Below are 15,840 nucleotides of genomic sequence, written 5' to 3'. Positions count from 1 at the left end.
TGAAGACAGGTTCCGTAATATATCAAAATCGTCGGCCGACCGTTCCAGCGAGCGTAGCCATCTCGCCTCTATGCGCCTAGTCCTTCTATCATCTCATCTAATTTGGAGTCAATCTCACGTACACCAACCTTAACATCGTCCAGCCGCTCAGCCAGCGCCTGAACACCTCCATACCCCTCATCTACACCCCGCTTCTTCAGCATGTCACCTACCTCATCACTCACCAACCACTCATAACCCTCACAATCCTCCATGCTAAACATGCCCTCACCATCCACAGCTTCACACATCCGTCCACCCTCAGCTATATATAGCCAGATCTACACATTGTTATTCATGGCATCCATTAGCTTGCCGCCGCTCTGTTGCGCTGCTGCCAAAGGGTCTCATAGTGTCGCAGTACAGTGAGCTTAGTGAGGTTGAGTATAAACGGACCGATATGGTACTCCTTCAGACGGTTACAGTAACACACCAGCTTTAGAGTCAATCATCCCTGTCCTCACACTATTTAAACATGCAGCTTGGTTCAATTCGACTTCAGTGAATCTCAATTTCCACTACCCGATACCTACTGTATCCAGAACCGTAACACGTAGTCTGCGCGCACACAGTCTTCGACGCAGAGAGAGAAAATGAATAGGAGTTGGGAAGTGGATGTGAACCATGTGTAGGGGAGTTGAGTTTTTAATGTGTAGATGAGACGGGAGTGATATGGGGCCCAAGGAGATGGGTCGGGGAAGGATGGGTGTGAATCGGGGGTGATGGTGTGGGTGCAGTCGAGAACGTGGTTTTAGAAGCTGAACAGAAATGCGTTAGCATGTGGGTGTTGTGGGAACGGCTAGACAGGATCATACATTGCGCTTTCACAACATCGACCATATTGGAGCGTTATTGTGTAGTGGCCTTAGTTCAGTGAACTGCGCATTATGCCTCCATTGCGTCAGTGGCACGATGGAAGCTTTGGACACAGATCTTTCCGTTCCATGTTGGAGAAGGCAGCTCCTCGTCTGGTCAGGATGTCGACATTTCATTACACGTGCAGCGCGTAATCGTTTCGTGCGTCCTGCCTTGTGCAAAGTCCTACTGAGTCTTTCTAATCATCACTGTCACGGTCAGCAATGCTGTCAAGCTCGCAGTTTTCGTCCCCATACTACTCGAACGATCGTCCGGCACGGCCCTCGCAACCATAGGTGACACTATCTCCAGGTTCCTCCCTCGTCCTGAACCCCGCACCTCCGCCTGCCGCAATTTCACGCTTGACGACTTCCTCTATGAAGCCGGCGATGCGGAGACGCGGACGAGGATCGATGTGCAAAAGATCTTGAAAGGGGATGAGAGCGTAGCAGGGCGGTGGAAACCCAAAGTCCGACAATATGGGCTGAAGGTCAACAGACACAGCTCGTCGCAGCACAACGGTCTAGCATATGTGCAAGTGTCTGACAGTCAGTGATAGTATGCGCTGAAGCTGAGCGAGCTCCCAGTGAAGGGCGCGTGGCTGACATGTTCGCCCACTTGCGACGTTGCTTTTCGGGAAGAGGGCAACGAGGGACGGATGGCATCATGGCACCTACTTATCAGGCCAACACAACTGCCTGCATTTGACTCTGTTGACCTCTACCAAGTTGACTCTGTTGACCTCTGCCAATCTCTCACGTGCCTGGATCTCACGCGCGTGCAGATCACATGGCTACTGAGAAGTATATGAACAGGTCGTCGACGTAGCTAGTGTGCAACCAACCCAGTTCTCATGCCCTCTCCTGCCTACATCCTCCTACCAACCCACCTTTCAGAGATTCGGATCGAGCGTTGTGAAGAAAGGCGTCGGACGCCGACTCTGAGGGGATGCCAGTCTGCACGGGCCAGCCTCGCTGCAGGGTTCAGCGGCGCCATGTCATTGACGCATCGAAAAAGTTAGGCGGGCACGTCGTCGCGACTGCAGATTCAGAGCAGCGCGCCCTCATGCTCTGTGTGACTGTATAATCATGCTATGTGTGACTGTATAAACTCCTCCTTCTGCGTCATCCACTTGGTCGCTCGCCAAATTGGCTTCCAGACTCGGCGCCACCGGGCGCATTACGACTGTCACGACATATCGCTCCTTGCTTTCCTCACGCGACCGCCGGACCTTCACATCGACTGCTGGCCGACACTCGGTCACCGCCCTTCTGGAAACGCTTCAGAAACTCGCGAAGAAGGCAGAAGGCGAGGCGCAAGCGAACAGGCGGTCCGACACAACAGACACAAGCCCGAAGGTGCGCAAGTACGCAGTCCTAAGCAAGAAGACTCTGAGCGCCTTCATCGATCGCAAGCGGGCACCCGAGGATCGAATCACACTTCTCGAACGGGTGGAAGGCGAGGAGACAGCACGTGACAAGGGGGCAAGACCTCTCGACGGCAGACTATCCGCCGGCGACATGTCCTCCAGCATCGAGTTCATTACAACCCCCACGGCCGACACGCCCGGCACAACCATCATTCTGCGCACCCAGACCAACAACCACTATGTCTTCGGCAGCCAGGCAGAGGGCATCCAGCGCGCGCTCGTGCAGCAGGGGACGCGCCTGCTCAAGGTTAAGGACTTCTTCCTGACAGGCAGGACGGAATGGAAGAACGTCGGTGGCATGGCCGGCATGATGCTGACCATGACCGATGCAACCTCGACCTCGTACGCACAGAATCTCGCGACGTGGGAGAAGGCGAAAGAGCGCGGCAGGGTCACGGACCCGCCGGTAAAGCCGCAGTTCAACATATACGGCCCGCCAAATCTCAAGCACATGTTCGGTACCTGCCGGAGGTTTATCTTCCGAAAAGGCGTGCCGATCGTTGCCACAGAGTACACAGACAAGACGCTGTCAACGGGCAGCGGTGGTGCGCATCTGCCTTCGTTTGAAGACGACTTCCTCCAAGTCTGGGCGCTTCCAGTCACGCCTCTGCGCAGGGAAGTAAATGCACAGGCGGACGCAGATCTGGAGGAAGAGATTCGTCGCTGGGAGCTGAGCGGCAACACCTTCCAAGACCACCAGGCGCCGGACAACGAGACTGCAGAAGAGCGCCAAATACGGCACGATCGCATTCGCAGTGTGACCGTCAAGCACATGTTTGACTCCAGCTGGAGCTTCGATACGCTTGTCGAGCGACACATCTCCGAGGTAGAGATGCCTACAGCTCTGTTCGTGCGAAACGCGGATGCAAGCGGCTACAAACCGTACACAGGTCCCAAGCCAGGCGGCCAAGAACCTCTACCTGACATCATGGTGTGGACTCGTACACCCTGGCCTGGCGCGAAGATCATGTCTCTGCCGCCAACAAGACCCGCGCCCGAATGCATCTCGTACATCGTGCGCACATACCCTGCTCGCGGCTCGTTCGATGTCAAACGCGCCAAAGAGCTCGGTGTCAAGCAAGGTCCGGATTTTGGAAAGCTCAGCAACGGCCAGTCTGTACAGAACGTGAACGGAGAGACCGTTACCCCAGATCAGGTTCTTGGACCAGATAGGCCCGGCCAAGGTTTTGCTCTCTTGGACATCCCCTCCGTCGACTATCTGGAAGCTGTCGTTGAACGAGAGGAGTTCAGGTCCGCTGACCTGATGAAGGGCATTGAGGGCTTCATCTGGACGCTTGGTTCGGGGGTTGCTGGTCATCCTACCCTGAACGCGTTCATGAGCAAATTCAACAGTGTCAAGCACATCATCTCGTCTGCAGACGCAACTCCTAATCGTATAGCATTCGATTCTGTAGCTGGCCAGACGACAAGACTGGCGCAGGTCGACCCCGCTCGATACCAAGTACCTCAGTACGATCTTACAAGTCTACCGCAGAAGCAGCTTTCAGAATCAGAGCAGATGCAGCAGACGATCACCTTGCCCGAGAACGCCGTTGTCGCTGACAGAGGCCTTTCCGCCACCCTGATGCCAAAGTTCGATTTGAAGCCCGACACCCGGCAAGCACACTTCGATCCCGAGGCGGTCAAGAAAGAGACAGCACCAGAGGTCCTGGAGCTAGCTAGGGCTGCGCAGAAGGCAGTTCAGGATGCCCAGAAGGAGTATGAGCCATGGCGAGCCCTTCTGGCCCATCCCGGTACGGAAATCACCACACTTGGCACAGGCTCAGCGCTTCCCTCCAAGTACCGCAATGTCTCTGCCACCCTTGTGCGCGTACCAGGTGTCGGCAACTACCTCTTCGACGCCGGCGAGAACACCATGGGCCAGCTGCAGAGAGTGTTTCCGCCGGAGGAGCTCACACAGATTCTGAGGAAGCTGCGGGTAATCTGGATCTCCCACCTTCACGCAGACCACCACCTAGGCACTGCCTCCGTGATCAAAGCCTGGTACCACATCAAACACAACAACGTGCCCAACCCCTCGCTTCCTGCCGCCGCAACCGCCGCCAGCAACGTCGACGATTTCGGCCTCTCAGTAATCTCCCACGACGGCATGCTCCAGTGGCTGCGCGAATACTCCTCCATCGAGGACTTTGGCTACTCGCGCATCCTCCCTCTCGAGATCACCCCCGCCACAATCGGTGTCGGCGGCTCCATACTCGCTATAAACGGCAAAACAACATCAGGAGACCTGAGAATCGCCCGTCAAGACTACCCCTCCCTCTTCGGCTTCGCAGACATCCAATCCGTCCGCGTGGCACACTGCCACGGCGCCATGGCCGTCAGCATCACCTTCCCTCCCTCCACATCTGACCACAACGTAAAGCCTTTGAAAGTTTCGTACTCCGGGGACTGCCGCCCCTCCCAGCCGTTCAGCAAGATCGGCAAGGATACAACCGTGCTCATCCACGAAGCGACTTTCGACGACGAACTCGCAGGCGATGCGCGCGCGAAGAAACACAGCACCACTTCTGAAGCGCTGGGCATTGGGGCGCGGATGAATGCAAAGGCTGTTGTGTTGACACACTTCTCGCAGCGGTATCAGAAGATTCCCGTCCTACAAACCGTACAAGACGGCGAGAGCGCATCAGCCGAGGAAGACTTGATCGCAGCTACCGAAGACGCAGAAGCAGACGATATGGACCCTACTACCGACACCACAATGCAGAACTCCGACATTCGCCCCCCGCCCGCCGGGCCCGCAGTTCCGCAGCCGCCGAAGCTGGTCCATCAGGCCTCTCCTTTGGCGGAGAATGGGAGGGTCATTAAGGTCAGGAATAAGGATATGAAAGTTGCAATTGCGTTTGATTACATGCGCGTCAAGTTGAAGGATATCATTGAGTTGGAGAAGTACAACGAAGCGCTCAATGAGCTGCTGGTCAAGGAGGTTGAAGATGAAGTAGAGGGAAAGGAAGAGGCCGGGGTGAATGCGAATGGGAAAAGGAGTTCCGAGGATGAGCAAGGGAAGGGCGTGAGTAAGAAGCAGAAGAAGAAGGAGAAGGCGAAAAGCCAGAGGAACAATTAATCCTGGTACGAGGGCGCGATAGACATGTACAACACCATGCAATAGCATCTGCGCTTGTTAGCCACAGTCCTAATAGTAATGACGCCAGCAGCACCCTCTCTCGACACGGGACATGGTAACGTCCCATTTTCCTCCGCACTGAACGAGCATCCATACCACTCGGCAGCCAGAGCTCAACATGCTATCCCAGTAATCCGTTCTTAGACTGACATTCGCGAGAGGTGATGCAAACAACCATCCGAATCGCTCCGGCTTTTTTCGGATCTCGACGCGCGCCCACGTAGTTGGGAGATGACATGATTGCCACCAGTCTCTTTTCGACACCATAAGGCTGGCGTAGCGGAGAACTTTGGTTGCTCTTCCGACCATGCATGGTGTTGAGGTTTCTTTTCTCAATGCAGTATAGCAGTGGAAGGAAGGACTGTACCTTGTCAGAAGCAGCAAACTGGACCTTTGTGGTTCGTCAAGGCCACTAACTATTGGTTCCAAGCAAGCTAGGCTTTGGTGTAGATCGATGTTCCTTGTTGAACATGTTTTGCACAGGTCTTCTTCCATGAAGAAATATGCGTCCGTGCTGGCAGATGACAAGCGAAAATAACGCAAACAGGGACATTCTCATCGTCAGAACTGCTTTTAGTCTGGGCTCTCTTCTTGCTCAGGATAACAGGTTGTGCATTGCTTGTGAAGATGGGACCGCCGGATGGAATGGCTTGTCGTCGTTCGCGAACACTTTCGGTGTTTTGTATATTCTTCTCGAGAAATTTCGAACATAGCATTGGAGACCCTCAACTTCAGACAGCGTGGCCGCTTGTTGGGTCGCTTTTAGGCGGTCATGACGTTGAGGACCACTGTTTTTAGAATCAGATACAGATGATGTGTGCGGATACGTGTCAGAGTGGAGAGATAGGTATACATATCACTGGGGCTCTCGAATGATACCGCAGCACCGGAACTCTAGCTAAATAGCCCAGGCCCCAGCGGACCTCACATGGAAGTCGTTCAGCCTCCTTTAGGTCTCTGCTCACACAGCATGGCTGTGCGTTCACGGTCTTTCGCAATGAATTGAATTCATGAAGAAGTTGTTAGACGAGACATTGAGCATCAAACAAGATCAGGGGTGCGTGTTGTCTTGTTTTGTGTGCTGATGTAACAATTACCAAATATCCAATATGCTTGAGTAAGATTTGGACTGGCATGCGATGTGGTTGTCGGTCATTCTCGGAACGGTCTTTCGGATCATGTAAAACAGATGCATGGTTTTGGTAGAATGGTGAAGAATGAAGTTTGCCTCACGGAAGGAAAAAGAGCATTTGTGTAACAGCGGACGAGCATGCTTGCACACATGTGATTTTGGAGTCTGTAGTTCGGTTTCATCAGTGTCTCGTTACATGTATCGCACCGTGGCTCTGCAGTTTGCTTTGACCATTCCTCATGGACGACAAAGAACTGACATTCAACAGTATGACACACTTTGCTCACTAGCCATGGATGGGAAGCTTGCCTGGCGGATTTTAGGAGTCATGTTATCCGGACTTTTGCTTTTCAGATACGCTAAGTTTCATTATGGTACTCCGGTACAAGTTGCATATTGGATCGAGAAAAAGGGCCTGGATCCTTATACTATAAGCGGATGAGGATCATAGCGTCCAAGGGCAGCTTGCAACATGTGTGTGATGGAATGTATCTTGAGAGTTTTGAGCGAATTGTCGGACACATCCAGGCGCTTGTTCTCAACCTTTTTGAAAGACATGACTTTGTACTTCCAGATTTTGTGTGGTCACCCACACATATCGCCGGAGGCTATCATTTGGATGTTCTCAACTGAGAAGTGGAAGGTTGTACCGGGTTCTAGATTGGACGGACAGACTTTGTGTACCACAAGTGCACAGGCTCACGCATATACCGAACGCGAAGGTAGGATTTACGCGCGAACCTCATACCTTCCAGATCTGAGCACTTGTGAGAAGGCAACATGTTGTCATCGCAATCGAGTTTTCAATGATGAAAGTCACAGAACGACGCGGATGCAGAAATGAGATGCCTTCTGGAATGTTTCGACTCTCGTCTCTTCAACGTGGAAAGCTTTACAGCCCTTTTAGGTCATATTAAAGGACGTCAAAATATGACGATGAGAACATTTCAGGCTTCGTACTGCTTCTTCTTGTTGTGAGATTTGCTACTTGCGGGCCTCTACCATTTTGGATCAAGAACATTGCAAGTAATGTTGAGAAAAAGCGACTAGTTCTTGCTGAAATGAGGCGATGGATGATAAGTACTTGGTTCTGTGGTCAATGCAAGGCCAGACATGAAGGGCTTGACATTACTTAGGGCAGTGCTGCTGCAATGTTACTGTTATCAACTCGTATGAGGTGCATGAGAACCGGCATCTTGTTGTTGACAAGAAGAGCGAAAAAGTTGAGAGGGTGGAGCTTCATGACAGTGTGAGTAACCCGATGTAGCCGCAATGCATTTGCTGCCTTAAGCATCGGTAAGTGGTTGGCTACTGACCCACGATAACATGATGTGACTGATCGACCAACGCCGTGATACCCGCTGTCTTGTCTGCTGTGCTGAACACCCATCATGCGACTACTAATGTGCTACAGCAGGGTCCCACGGATATGAGACGGTATCGCCTTGACTGTCTGCGCAACTCTGAGAGAGCGGAAGTCCGGTTTGTATGACGGTCAAAGGTATATTGGGATGTGACTGGCTTGAGGCGTGGACAGAGTATGGCCAAGAAGTGGGTTGATGGCTGCCACGCTCGAAGCACGAGGCGCGGAGATGGAGGCTGTCATCCAAGTGTCGCATCTTAAAACTGCTGTGCTAACCCAAGTGATGCACGTACCCATGGCTGTGCTACTGAGGTTTACCTTGCCATCGTACTCGTACAAACAGTTGATTTTGAGATAGGCTTTGCGTGACAGTGCAGTATGAGATCAATCATGAGAACATTCAGATATCTCACCGTCTCACGTGCCCGAGTCGCTGGTGGGCCTTAGTATACCCATGCGCAAGTAATGATGTATACCGGGCAAGATCGTATAGTGGCGGCGTTCTCCGTCAGACGCCGAGCGAGCACAACAGCGAAAAGGATAGTTGCAGTGACAGCCTCGATAGCGCAGGTTTCCGTGCCACCGACCTTGCGTAGCCACAATTTCCTCGCTCAACAAACGAAAGTGGACTGACAGCTTTTCTCACAACATGCTAATAGCTGGCATAGTAATGACCGGGGCCATCGTAGAGGGTGGTCGACTCCTTGCATGTGTAAGTGTACCCTGGTCTGGTTGCACGAACCCCAATCTCCCTGAACACGAGTCAGATGAATACAACGTCAGATCAGGGAAGTGAAGACTAGCTTTGCAAAGTCTGGTATCGCGTCCTTACATACTCAAGAATGCGCACCAAGCGCAACTGGCGGTCTATCTTTGAGTCAGTCTTGGTTAAAGCAGCGGATGCTGCGGAAGGCCACGTGTGCGCATCTGTGTTCCGCGGGTACAGTCCGCGCAAGAGTACAAGATACATGGGTGCCTCTCATATGTGACAAGGCATGAAATGTAGGCAGCCGCTGTCAGCTGCGGCGTGATGGCAGGCGTGCTCCAAGGATCCGGAGACGACCGGCTAAATGTTTCGTCTCCACTTTGAAGGGATCTGCGCTAGTGGAAGGGAGGGCGATCACTCAGTCTTTCGATGCAATTCGACGCGGTCGGACATGCGCATGCGGCTGAGTACTCGTCGCATGAAAGGGTTGTTCCTGAAAATAGGACAGTGATCTGGTAGAAGCTGTGCAGCTCAAGTTGCTTTTTGTCGAAAGCTGTTGGTGCGGGGTCGTGTCGTGTCACAGCAGCCATGCGTAATCATGGGGTACAGGATGAACAGCCATGAACGTGTCGAGCGCATGTTCGGCTGCGTGCAATTGCGTTCGGTGCAATCCTCAATGTATTGGGAATGCTGCGCCCTCGTTGCGCCTGAGATGATCGCCGTCCAAAGACGGCTGCCAGCATCACGTGGCACCATTGTGATGGGCTCCGCTTCTGCAGTGTGATTAGATGTGATAAATCGTTAACAGCTCGCAGCGGATCATTGGAGATTGGCGAACTGCCCCTGGTAGGAAAAGCATGTGTCGATCATGTTTCCGCGGGTCTGGTTGGGGACGTTGCTTGCTTTTTCGCTGTTGACAGAAACGCCAGGTTCAGGTCGCCGGCATGCACATAGTGCATGGCGTGGGGTCGGATGCCTGATATGACGCCTCAATCTCAATGAACTTCTGGAGATATTACGAGGCTGCGGTTGGGTGAGGCTGCCAGTCAGGTTGCAAGGGAGCGTTGTTGAGGTAGTGAGGCGAGGAGGATCACGAACCCTGTCAAGGAAGGGGCGACGACGGCACTTCACACAAGGACACGGCACTGAGGCCAGGAGCACAAAGAAATTTGGAAAGAGCGTTGCCTATCAAGAAAGGTTGCAATGAAGCATTGAAGTGTCTATGGTACTAAATCATCTATGGTACATTTGCTGCCCGACCGTGCAGCCCAAACATGCGCTTCATGCCGTCATATCAGACACAACAACCCCACAATCCCTGGCATCTATGGTTCACGCCTCTAAGCTTGGGCACGAGCGAAGGAATGTTCATTGCCACCCAATATTGGGCGGAGAGCTGTTGTCGAATACCTTCCTGACACTCTCGCTGCAAAGTTCGAGGCCACCGGAAGCTGCAGCTGAGCATTGACGTACCGGTGACTTTCTGCATGCCGCTATGCCCAGTCTCCACAACGCCATCATCCTACTCGTTTCCCCACTCATTATCGTAGACTCCGTAGACCGACCAGCGCCTGCGCAGGCCTTTCAATGCCCGCATTATCCAACCCCACTGTAGAAACAACCCTAAGTACCAAATCCACACATGCCCTTTTGTTCTTGCCAGCGCCCTATACCCTAACTATCGTACCCACTCATCCCATAACCCAGACAAATAGGTGCGAACACCATTCCTTGGCATGGTCCGAAGTGGAGAAAAAGACAAAACGAAGCGGTAAGAAGAAGCGGTAATGCAACGCGTAGCGAGAGCGCTCGGTGAAGTAGCGCGAGACCCGCAAATGCAAATACAATTGATGCAAGAAAAGCCATATGCAGATAGCCGCCCGGAACAGTTTCCGCTGCCGTAGCGGCGCCCATCGAAGTCTAAGAAACCAGAGAAAAGGAAAACGAAGAAGACCAAAATGCTGCATACTCATAAGATGTACAGAAGAAAATGGACAATGCCCGTGAACAAGTGTCGGATCACACAGTCGAAGTATTAGGCGGATATAGACGTCATGCACGCGGGGCTATGGGCCTTGCAATAGACGGTAGTGCATAAGCTGCTGGTACGCAGAAGCCTCTGTGGGTGTTGCGCGGTGTCTTTAACGTCTGCGCGCATTTGCGGTGGGTCGCTGTGCAGAGGAACCGGCGCCCACCTCCTCGAGCAGGTCGAGACAAGAGGTCAACACTGTTGGTGGTTAGTAACATGCTAAACGTGGGAGACGTGACACTAACTCGCTATGATTTCCTCTTCCCACACGCCCATCTGGTAGTCGACCAGACCGTGCTTCTCCATGTTATCGCAATTCTTCACGAGCTGGGTGCCCATTTTCTCGAGGTAATCGTAGTCGATGAGCGTTTGCGGCGGCTGCGGTCGCTGACCAGTGTTCATCATCTCTTGGGTCATGGTCTTCTGCTTCTGGAGCGTCGAGAGCCAGCAGGTATTGAACTCTTCCCACAGCTTGAGGCGCTGCGCGTAGTGGGTCTCGTCGTCGCGCACTAGGCCTGTAGTCAATTCAGCTGCTCGTTCCGTTTTGTGCTCTCGAGGTAACTCACCCAGTGTCTCGGCCCAATGCAGCAGCCACTCTGACAGCCTGTGTAGCTGCGCGCCAGCCTCGCTGATGCGCCCATCGTGCACGAACTGGAATGTCTTCTTCAGCTCGCTCTGATAGTTGTTGTAGAAGTCGTCGTATTCGTTACTGCTGCCGTGTTGCTCGCTATAGTTGCTCTGCTGTGAGTAGCCGGCCTGAGCGGTGGCTTGGTGTGGATCTGTCATGCCGCCGGCGGTGTATGCGGGCGCGAGCGGTTCTCGTCCGACCGGGGCTTGCTGCGCTGTATATCCTAGCGGGGGATACTGAGAAGGGACGTTTTGAGTTGCAATGGTAGAGGCAGGCGCGCTCGTGGGACCACCCTCGCCGGCCACATTGTAGTATTGCGGTTGTGCGACCCCAAAGCCGGTGCTGAGGACTTCTATTGCCGAGTCCCTGTTTTGTTGGTACGGTTCCACAGGCTCATATGGTGACGACCCTGTCGCAGAACCCTGCGCGCCAGGCACGCTGTACATGACGTTCTGGCCATAGGGCGAGTACTGCTGCTGCGCTGCACGCTGCTGCTGCGGTTGCTGGTCTGGGCTGTAGCCTTGCGCGCCGTAGGACACGCCCGAGGATTGGATCGACGAGCCGACGAACTGTGAGCCTTCCCCGTAAGCGTAACCGTAACTCTGCGAGCTTGGGCGGCTGCCGGACGAGGGGGCAGATGTGGGTGGGGCAGGTGCAGTCAAGGGCGCCTGCCTGAAGCGATCGGATGCGCTTACCACGGGATATGAGCTCTGCGGTGGAAGCAGTGTGCCTTGCTGGCTCGCGTAACCTGAGGGGTTCTGCCGCGGCCGACGGTCATTATCCATCCCACCCAGCCGGCCTTTAAGCTGCAGACTGAAGGGCGGTTCGAGTGCCCGGTACCCTAAGGGCGAGACTGGTGGCGTCGCGTAGTTGGCCAGCTTGCAGACTTGGAATAAGACTGCGAAGGGTGCGAGAGTCGAGATAAGATGGGCTTGGAATAGGTGAGGTGTCTTGGAGGTGACAGCAAGAGCTATGCCGAATGGAAAGCCGTGCAGGAGGAGTCAACGGTCAAGAGGAGATGGTGTTCCAAGGTTGGGGGGGGGGGGTGACGTCCGAATTGAATGAGCCAGAATGGTCGCAGCTACAGGCGGATGGATGATATACACTCAATCCTGGCGCGTCGACAGGTCTGCCAATGGAGCCCGATGATGCAAAAAAAGTAGCTGCGGGCAGAAGCCTCACTGACGCGCGTGATGTGCCCGGGGTATCCTCGTCTGGCTGCGACGAGGATCTATGGCAGTGAGACTGGCAAAACCCGGAATGCTTGGTCCCGATGTGGAAATGCTGGAGAAAAGGCGAGTCTAAATGTGGGCCAGCTAGACACGTAGCCACTAATTGACAGAAATGGTCCGGCAAAAGCAAGCGTGGAGAACCCTACGAGCGGTGGTTTCTGGTGGTGAAGCACGGCGAGCGCGTGCGGTGTTTGAAGGGCAGTCCTTGCGCGCAATTGAATTTTCAACGAGTCGGGAGAAGAGCAGGGCCCCTCTAGGAGATCGTCTCAAACAGCTTAAACGTCTGCGGCAGCCGGTAGCTTAACGGCTCTAACGCGTGCTGGTGCTCTTCACGATACCAATACAGGCAGTGTCTTGGACGCTTGCCTGCGCACTGGGCGGCGCACTGCAATTGCAGGAGGGAAGTGAAGCAGTCGGTCCGAGACCAAACGGAAAGTGCGACAATGGCTAAATCGGTGCTCGCTCGCTGTTCGAAGAGGAAGACAAACGGGCGTGGTGAGCTTCAAATGAAAGTGGTGACGGCACAGGCGACCAGCGTCACGGGCTGCGAGCAGTCGTTTGACGAGGAGCTCGATGTCGGCTCACGGCCGCGCAGAGCAGACGTCCGGCAGAGGCCCAAGCTGTACAGGGCGAGAATAGAGTGGGGGGATGTGCTTCCGTGCTGGGGTAGCTGTAAGGCGCGGTGCTTGGTGAAGTGAGGGCGCAAAGCCACATTGGGAGCGCTGCGGGCTCAGAGTATCAACAAACAACGAATGTGGGAAGCAAAAAGGAACTCGCCAACACGCCACGCCGGCGAAACAAAATGTAAATACACGGGCCGGGGTGTCTACGAGCTAGAGAGACACCAGGACTGCAAGCAGGCCGCGCTGGGGTCCCGCTCTGCGTGCTGAAGAGTGGATGCGGCTGCGCGCCGAGTGGGTGAGGGCTGACGAGTAAGGAGGCTTGATCGATGAGCTCTGGATGACACCGTTTCTCAAGCGTACCTCAAAGTCTCCGTCTCCGATTTCCGAGATGGACCTTGGGCGGGGCTAGCAGGCTCATAGTCATCCCTGCAAGCCATAGTTACAGATCGCCCTGGTGGATCTGCGACCGGGCAGCCATTCCTGCAGGGCATCACCGCGTCTGTTGGTTTGGTCGCGCTCTGGGAGCAGCGTGCCCACCACATGCTGTCAACCAGACTGCGCGCTGCCAGCCAAAATTGCAAGATCGCCATTTATTATCTTTCCACGCGCAAGTCTGGTTCACTCGGCCCTGCGCGGCTCCACTACGGCCAAATGTCGCCGTGCTGCTGGGCCTGGGAACACCTTCAAACTCGCTTGGCGGCAGTCCAGTGACAACGATGCGTGAGCATCGCCAGCTGAGTAGCAGAGAGACCCAGAGGAGGCTCAATGCTCGCTGCCAACGCGCTGACCGCCAGTCGACAGCGGTACCCAAGCTTGTAGCAAATGTGTTTCATGCACGCGAGCGTTAGGCTGCGAACGCACGGCTGATTCGTTTCTCTGCTGCCAAATCATCAAACGTCTGTCGAACCTCTGCGGCATCAGTTCTGTTCACTGCTTTGCGGTCCCTGAATTGGCGTCAGAGCACTGCCCATCAGTGTTCTGCGCGACGACTACCGTCGTTTGCTCTGGCAGACGTGCTCAGGGGCGTTCATTTCGAGCAGCGTCCTACCTCGAACAGGACATTGCTCTCTATGCGGGCTGCGGTTCGGCAAGGATGCGTGCATGGGCGATCATCCACCTGCTCCAGCCTCACTCGTCGATCGCACAGAAAGCCCTTCCCTTTCCCCTCCGCACAACAACAAGTGCTGATGTAACGTTTACCGCACGCGATCGCAGAGTTCGCGAACAATACCTGCGAAGTACTGGAGTTGCAGTGATATGCAGTAGAGCGGCAGCAGGCCAAGCGAGCTGTCGGAGGCTCCTTCCTGCATGTGTCACTGGCTCTTGCCCTGTACGCTGCCGTCATCTCTCCAACCTCAGCTCCCAGACCGTCCTGCGACGCCAGCTTCGACACATGATAATTCGCTCGACAACGCTGAGGAGAGCACTGTCAACACTCTCACGACTCATTGTCCTTGGCTCCGGCTGCTCGCTGCCGCTCTCACCGTTCTTTACTCACGTGCCAGCAGCTGTAACCTTCTGGAAGCAAACGGAAACCCCATTGTGCGGTGTGCACTCTGCTGTAGACGCAGACAACCGCTAAATGAAACAAGCGTCGTTCGAGATACCCGGCCTAGTGTACAGGCATCCCACGGCCGAGGTGCGTCACTCGTTTTCAATGGCGATCATCTGGCGACCCTGGCTCCCGTATCAACGATGCGTTGTGAAAATGACACAGGATCATGGCGAACATGCTTCGAGAAGGTTTCATTTCGTTCGAGAAGTACACACTGACCCTCGTATGGCTTGCAAACGCGATACCGACCGACAGCCCTACCGGCTTGCGAGTCAGATTGGCTGTGGCAGCCCATGAGAGGTGAGGTCTGTGAGTGCTCTTGAACTCTATCAGGCTGAGAGACGAGGCTGATCTGGTACTTGTCCGCTTCAAGCCGCAATGCGTCACTAGCCTGCACTCGCTGGACAAATCGTCTTCGCCGTTGAGGCTGTTTCCGCCCTACCCGCTGCCGTTGACGAGATGCATCCAAGCGAAATCCTCACGAGTAAGATCAATTGAAATGACGACAAGTGTAGCAACACGGAAAATCTCCAATTGGCGCAATCGCAGAACGACTCGCAATCCCGCATCCACGGCTGTGTTACGGTTTGCGACACCAGTTCCACTCTCACATCCCAGTCAAATGCACTCACGATGTTGGCCACCGCGAAGTACCGTGTGTACCATTCGTGAGATCGATTTGTGGGCAACGCGTTCGCTTACGCCCGCAAGGTGAGGTGTGCTCATCTGCGATCTGCATGATGTGTTCGCCTACGTTCCGTCAAATTTCGTACCCGTTTCGGACAACGGACGCTTGGATCGGTACGAATTCATCCAGCCAGTGATAAACCTCGATCGACATCCAACTCAACGTCAGCTGCACGACAAAGGGGAAGTCGAACGCAAATAGCACATGAAGGATCATTGTCATGCGAGCCCTTCTTTATCAACTCGTTTGCAAGCCACCTCCGCTTTGCAACACGAAAGATTGCCAAGCTTCAGGCAGCCTCTTGCAGCAACACTCCCGCAAACCCTGTCAAGCTTGATGCAGAATGCAAACCGAATCCGAGGTGTCAAAAAGATGAACACCGGGTACCAACGGTTTGCTTTACCGCATTCCAGGAAATG

General features: G+C 54.2%; 3 protein-coding genes across 3 annotated transcripts; 2 read left to right on the top strand and 1 right to left on the bottom strand.

Moving 5' to 3' along the window:
* Positions 1–1,683: 1,683 nt before the first annotated feature.
* Positions 1,684–5,553, top strand: BU25DRAFT_493305 (uncharacterized protein; the record flags this gene model as incomplete). The annotated part of the gene is made up of 2 exons (XM_033711706.1): positions 1,684–1,697; positions 2,054–5,553. The coding sequence occupies 2 exons, from the start codon at positions 1,684–1,686 to the stop codon at positions 5,403–5,405; spliced, it is 3,366 nt and encodes a 1,121-aa protein (XP_033559214.1). The 3' UTR covers positions 5,406–5,553.
* A 5,254-nt stretch (positions 5,554–10,807) lies between these two features.
* On the bottom strand, positions 10,808–12,108 carry BU25DRAFT_347198 (uncharacterized protein; the record flags this gene model as incomplete). Its single annotated transcript, XM_033703140.1, has 3 exons — positions 10,808–10,893; positions 10,941–11,225; positions 11,262–12,108. The coding sequence occupies 3 exons, from the start codon at positions 12,106–12,108 to the stop codon at positions 10,808–10,810; spliced, it is 1,218 nt and encodes a 405-aa protein (XP_033559213.1).
* Positions 12,109–14,345: 2,237 nt separating this feature from the next.
* BU25DRAFT_131027 (uncharacterized protein) lies at positions 14,346–15,092 on the top strand. Its single transcript, XM_033700505.1, has one exon. It carries the CDS (start codon positions 14,487–14,489, stop codon positions 14,949–14,951), a length of 465 nt encoding a protein of 154 aa, XP_033559212.1. The 5' UTR covers positions 14,346–14,486; the 3' UTR covers positions 14,952–15,092.
* The last annotated feature ends 748 nt before the right edge of the window (positions 15,093–15,840 follow it).

The sequence above is a fragment of the Macroventuria anomochaeta genome (assembly GCF_010093625.1).
Source record: "Macroventuria anomochaeta strain CBS 525.71 unplaced genomic scaffold BU25scaffold_28, whole genome shotgun sequence".
In the NCBI taxonomy this organism is placed as follows: Eukaryota; Fungi; Ascomycota; class Dothideomycetes; order Pleosporales; family Didymellaceae; genus Macroventuria; species Macroventuria anomochaeta.
Note: the sequence above shows the minus strand (reverse complement) of the source record. Positions and strands in the feature narration are given on the sequence as shown.